This window comes from Taudactylus pleione, unplaced genomic scaffold, assembly GCF_031769625.1.
Source record: "Taudactylus pleione unplaced genomic scaffold, aTauple2 ptg000061l, whole genome shotgun sequence".
Taxonomy (NCBI): domain Eukaryota; kingdom Metazoa; phylum Chordata; class Amphibia; order Anura; family Myobatrachidae; genus Taudactylus; species Taudactylus pleione.
This window is the reverse complement of record NW_028284463.1, coordinates 15,834,621-15,840,620: the sequence shown is the minus strand read 5'-3', so window position 1 is coordinate 15,840,620 and position 6,000 is coordinate 15,834,621. Positions and strand designations below refer to the sequence as shown.

Genomic DNA, 6,000 nt, shown 5'->3' with positions numbered 1-6,000 from the left:
ACATCCCGGAATCTGTTACCCCAGAACTTTACTTGCATAATCCATTTCGGTTTCCAGAGCTCGGCTCCCGTTTGCTTGCACTTTGCCCGTCAACCCAAACCCAGAGAGAACAAGCCCCCTTGGGATGTTATCATGCGTTTTCTCAGGTATAATGATAAAGGAACTGGTCCTAGCTCCTACCAGAGGCAAACCTCATATACTTTGACTGTCAAGCTCCAATTCCGGGACCGCACCGGGGCCCTTCGTGACAGGAGAATTAGTTAACAGTAGGGGTTCCCCTTTAAACTCATCATACACTTGCATGGCAACACAGTCATTATACGGGACCCTTGAGAGAGCAAGGACTTGCCGACACCTGGAGGAATCTTGTCCCTCTACCTGTGGAGATTCTGGTACTCACAGATAGATGGCTTTCCTGCCCTCTTCCTTTTCTAGTCCAAGCTTCTCGTAATGGTATTTTACAAAACAGTTCTAGTTGGATGATGTGCCCACTGCGCAAGGCTTCCTCTATACCCCAAGGTATATATTAAAAAAAAAAAAAAAAAAAAAAAAAAAGAAAGTGTCCCCCAGACGGATTGAGAGAAAACAGATTTGAAGGGGGCTACCACAAAAAAACAAAAAAAAAAAACAGACAATATACTTTATTTTTTTTTTAATAAAAACTGTTTTATATCTAAACAAAATGCTAAACAAAAAATGAAATAAGATTACATCCTAAACAGAAAAATAAAATCCATGTAAACTGGATAATTCTTCAAAGATTATCTTGTCAAAGACAATGTACGATTAGCAAAACAACCCCCCCCAGCTCAGGGCCAGGCAACCAGCGGCTTCCAGTGTGCTCATCTCTAACTGTGCCATGCTGGGACTAGTAGTTCCCTCCAGCTACATCAAAGCCACACATTTGCCTAGAACTGTACCCCTCTCCTGACCTGTGGACTTAATACAAATTGTAATAGATTCACAGAAAACCAGTACCAAAAATAGCCTCAGAAATGGAAGGCAAGGCGTACAAAAATAGATCTAAGAGTAATGAGCGCACAAAAAAAGAAAAAAAAAAAAAAAAAAGTTGATTAACCCCTGAAGTGCTGCAGGGATCAGTAACTCACAGTTGTGTAACATTAGCAGTCCTCGACTACACTAACTCTTGCGGCAGAGCCTAGATTCACATTCATATTGATGTCACAGCCAGGAATTAGATTAAAAAGGGGGATCCCTCGGGTTCGAGCAAACTCACTGTACATGCTGTTATTTAGAAGGCGGCACGGTTATTGCTGCGTTAATGGTCTTATTCGTTTCAATGCCGGAAGAAAAAAGTTGAGTAGTTTGTGCAAGATACAGAGAGTGTTCATTTTCAGCTTGGCTTCAAAATGATAGCGGAACAGAGCAGCAATCCTATATTTAGAAAATATAAATGTAAAAAAGAATCGCATACCAACCAAAAAAAAAAAAAAAAACAACCAATAGACCACCAGTTACTCCCCGCGCTAAGCAGTCTGCGACAGAATTTAAAAAAAAAAAAAAGAAACAACGAGTTATCCATTAAACTATCCCAGGTTATTAATAAACTGCAAAAAGTTCAGTGATTAAGTGTTAGCGGTAAATCTTTTCTCCGTAAATCCAGTCTGGGCAATAAGTTTCTACAAGTAATATATTCTAAGTGTTGTGACCATTACTTCCTTTAAAAAAATATCATCGGGGGTAGCAAAAAAAAAAAAAAAAAAAAAAAAAAAAAAGTTTGTCCAGAAGCCGTGCACTGGTAACATTTTGTACAGCTGATCCAGGAATGTTGCGGCCATGCAGTTAGGAGCAGAGGCTGTTGAGGGAGATACTAACATGCTCTCCATGTTGAGGAAAGGCAAACCGTATACAACCAGTTGTCCTGGTACTCGCTATGCTGATCTGAGACATAGAAGGAAGAGGGGAGGCAGCAGAGTAGCAGGCCGAAGCTGTGGTGTACAATGTAGCAAGGGGTCATTATATTAGAGACAGGGGGAGCTGGTGGTGATCAGAATACAGTCAGCCCAATTGCCTCAGTGGCAGGAAGCCAGCTCTGTAAAGTCCAAAGAAGTCATCGCTCAGAACCGGTCCGGAGACTGTGCGTAATCCAGGTACGGTGTGTTTCGGGCAGGGTTGATGACCTGCAGAAAGGTGGAGTTATACAAGAGGTTACAAGCAGTTCCAGCCCTGTATTACCCCAGCACAAACACTATACACATCCTTATGGACCGACACAGAGTTAGTCTATTGTCACACAAGCTCCAGTTGACAATGCGTAGCACACCACCATGGTCTAAGGATACCCCGTAGATTCATTCAACTTAATGAGTGAGGAAATCCTGAAAACATGACCTCTTTCTGGAAAATCTTGAGGAAATCTCTGCAGATCACTTAATCCAAGTTTATAATGTTGAAGCCCCAGAATACTGTTCTGCCACTAGGTGGCTCCACAACTTCCATAAAGAGGATAGTGCAACTTCACGTAGTCAGTGCTCTCCTGTCATGCAGCCAGGACACAGGGTACAAAGCAATATACTGTGCACGGCAACGCCATAAGTAACATGCAGCAATGGCTAATGGAAAGGCGATTTACCACCCACCTCATTTAATCAGAATCTCCTGAGGTCGGGGCTCATCTGCTGAATTCTTCATATTCTTCTCAGATTCTTCATTGGTTCTGGTGTTATTAGAATTAGGATAAAAGAAGATGTTGAAAGGCCAACACTATATTCCAAAGGTATTTTCCTTTGTCTCTACTGGCTATCTTAAAACGCAACGTACAAAGTATATTACACCTGTGTAAGAATTGCTCATTGTCAATTTAATTTCACAGTAAAATAAAAACAGCCATTTGCCAGCATGGAGTGGAGTAAGGTGTGCGAAAAACATGGTTGACCAATCATTCACTAGCGGGACAGCGAACACACCTATACAACGGCCGTTCTCTCCACATCATAAGAACGGCCCGACGATTGTATTGGTGTGTACCCAGCTTTAATTCCAGCTGAGCTTTTAATTTTCCCCCGGTGCGCGCATTTTAGTGACGACTGCACGAGATAACAGACATTCGATGTACTAATAGAGGGCGTTAATTTACAACCGAACCTGTGATGCCAGAGTCAGTAAATATAAAAACAGGTCTCACCCCAGCAAATCCCTCACATCCTCCACTGTGATGTCCCCGGTCGTATCCAAGGTGGTGTCTCTGCTGTTCAAGGGAGAGTCCAGAGGGGAGGGGGAAAAGGCGCACGTGTGCTGGCAGGAGAGTCCTACGTAAGAAAAGTTGGAGAGGTGACATCGGACTCTGAAGGGAAAAAGGAGAAGTCACAAGGCACAGAACTATCCATTCCCCCTCCCCCTGGGCAGGAACTGATACAGTCTGATCTGCCAAGGGACAACGCGTTTCAAGTAAAACGGTCTCCTTAGTGACCCTTACTCACCTTCAGACATGCGCTGGTCCCCATCACACTCCCTAGGTACATGTGTCCCGTTGGCCTGGTTGTTTTTTGGAGATAAGGGGTCCTTATTACTGAAATAAAAGAATAGGGAGGTCAAGGTTTGTGCATTTCATTGAAGGGCACCAGAGCAGGCCGCCATTTTGTGGGCGGATCCATTATGCAGATGAGCCGCTCGGGCTCGGTTCACGATTATTTCAGGGGACAGTTTTGTGTAGGTCACCAGTCTACGTTACATATATTAGCTTATAGTTCAATTTCCATTACTGCGAGTCTTCAACCATCAGGGTAGATCTTACAGTGCCCCCATATATCTGTACCATAAAGCAGGAGTCCCTCCCCTACCGATCTCATTTAGGATTTTCCGGGGGGCAAGCAGCAGACAAAACACGCATCTCACAGATTATTTTGTCTATATTTAAAAGTGTATATGTGGTCAGCATGAGAATGCCGGTGACGGGTCAATTTCTTATATCTTGAAACCAGACATGCCGCTTACAGTGAAAATGCTCTAAGTAGCATTATGCCCATGTCGGGATCAGCATGGTCTTACCAGCATAGTCCCTGTGGACCTAGTGACTGTCAACATTACGTACTGAGCCCATTTAAAATATGGGGTCCAGAAAGTGAACGCAAAACACGCAAGTTATAACCAAAACAGCAACCCCTCACCTATGGTAGGAATGGTCGTGGGGCCTTTCGAATTCCACCTGACATAACGGCTCTGTGATGTTTTTGGCACTGAGTGAAAATCTTTCAAATTCTGATGGAGAGATCAGGTAGAATCCTGAAAAAGGAGAAAAGGTTATTAAGAGATTGAATATAGGGTAACGGGAGCCACTAAGCGGCTCATTCGGACCCGCTCGCTAGATACGTTCGCGCCTTGCGTATGCAAATCCAGCGCACGCCCAGCAAGACAGGCAAACGCACACGTCAAGTCATTAGCACGCCCACTAGTCTTGGCGTGCGATCACTTTTATGAATAACGGGTGGGCGTCTGCATACACAGACGCCCACCTGCACAAGTCATCTCCTGGAAGTGCTTGAAACCATTGGTACATCGAGCACCATCGGATGCGATCTCAGCGCTTGAGGTTGACCATACCCTGCCGCAAGCACTGCGATCACTTCAGTATTTCAACCAGGTGACGTGTATAATAACGCTGCCTGATAATTATGCATACCTCTGAAACAGCGTAGGGACACTCGGGCACGCCTTCGTTCGCACATACATTCCCCAGTTTCTAGTGGCCTGCCCCTATCACTACCCAAACATGGCTCGACTTGTCACTCATTCAGCTGGGCTGTCTATGCTGGGCGAGTGTACGCTTCCCGATCTCTCGCTGAGGTTTGCGCATGAGCAGATTGCAAATATCGTTCGTCTACGCATCCTAGCGAACGGGTCTGAATCAGAACTCCGGATCCACACAGACCATATAGGACATGGAGGACAGATTCCTCTCACCTTGGCCGTACTTTGTGAAGACACACGACGCAATCCCGCTGATGTCCTCTTTGCGGATGCAGTCGTAACGCACTTGAGGCCGCAGCCCGGGGACACTGAACACGTGGATGTCTCCCAAGTTGGTTAGACAGGTCAGGCAGTTCTCAGAGTAATCATCAGAAGTCGCACTTGTAAAGTTGGTCAGTGCCACCTTGCGTACCCTGCAGCCCTCATGGGCAGTCAGCTTGAATTTAGTTTTTGCACTGACTTTAGGCAACGTGAATACCTGAAGAGAAAGCAGAAGTAAGGGCACACACACAGCTTGGCCAGTCAGCCCAGAAATCTAACGCTTTATGTTAGACCGCAAGACAGATGATCAATTATATACTAAGTATATACACTAAAATATCAACAATGAAAGGCGCTGTGGTTAAAAGGAATGATGTGAAGTATTGTTAATCTACCTGCTGCTCTCTATGAGTGGTAACTAGCCACTCAGGTGGGAAACCCAAAAAAATGCAGAAATGGATGAAAGCGCAATGAGATGTAACAAATAATAAATGGTGATTTATTCTTAATAAAAAAATTAAAACTAGCAATGTATCACAATATAATATATAATATATATAATGAACTGAACACTGTTGACATCAATAAAACATGTACATGTATTAAGGTTCAATAAAGCACAAAATATTAAATATTGTATTGATGTTATAATAAATTATTAATGCACCTCTATCTGTGGAACGAGGTATAGTAATAGTCTTGAATAATAGAGGTAAAACCAGTGAAAATAATCCTGGTACAAGTATATTAGCGGTGGTATTGTGCACAATACAGGCTGACCTTAAAGTTGTAGCTCCCGGTTGAGACTTCACTTGAAAACAGAAGGCAATGTCCGGAATGCCGTTGTACAATGGATGTTCTAACCTTCTACCAATGTAGGAGAATAAGTGTAAAGTGCGGTGGCAAGGAAGGTTCAATCAGGAATAACCACTGGTGTGAAGCCGCTCAATAGAGGTCTGAGGACCGGTCCGTGCTACGTCCTGTAAGCAGCGGTACCAGTTATCCTCTGCTGTCGGCTATCGGAGCTCCGTA

The 6,000-nt window shown here is 44.0% G+C and overlaps 1 protein-coding gene across 2 annotated transcripts in view; it reads right to left on the bottom strand.

Moving 5' to 3' along the window:
* Positions 1 to 668: 668 nt before the first annotated feature.
* The window catches only part of LLGL1 (LLGL scribble cell polarity complex component 1), a 48,754-nt gene continuing 43,422 nt past the window's right edge, over positions 669 to 6,000 (bottom strand). For both annotated transcript variants that reach the window (XM_088464796.1, XM_088464797.1), the window contains exons 18-23: positions 4,921 to 5,185; positions 4,128 to 4,242; positions 3,441 to 3,529; positions 3,146 to 3,269; positions 2,601 to 2,677; positions 669 to 2,141 (exon numbers count right to left, since the gene is read on the bottom strand). In XM_088464796.1, the coding sequence (XP_088320922.1) occupies positions 2,602 to 2,677; positions 3,146 to 3,269; positions 3,441 to 3,529; positions 4,128 to 4,242; positions 4,921 to 5,185 (669 nt within the window). In that variant the 3' untranslated portion in view covers positions 669 to 2,141; position 2,601. The remainder of the gene's footprint in view (positions 2,142 to 2,600; positions 2,678 to 3,145; positions 3,270 to 3,440; positions 3,530 to 4,127; positions 4,243 to 4,920; positions 5,186 to 6,000) is intronic.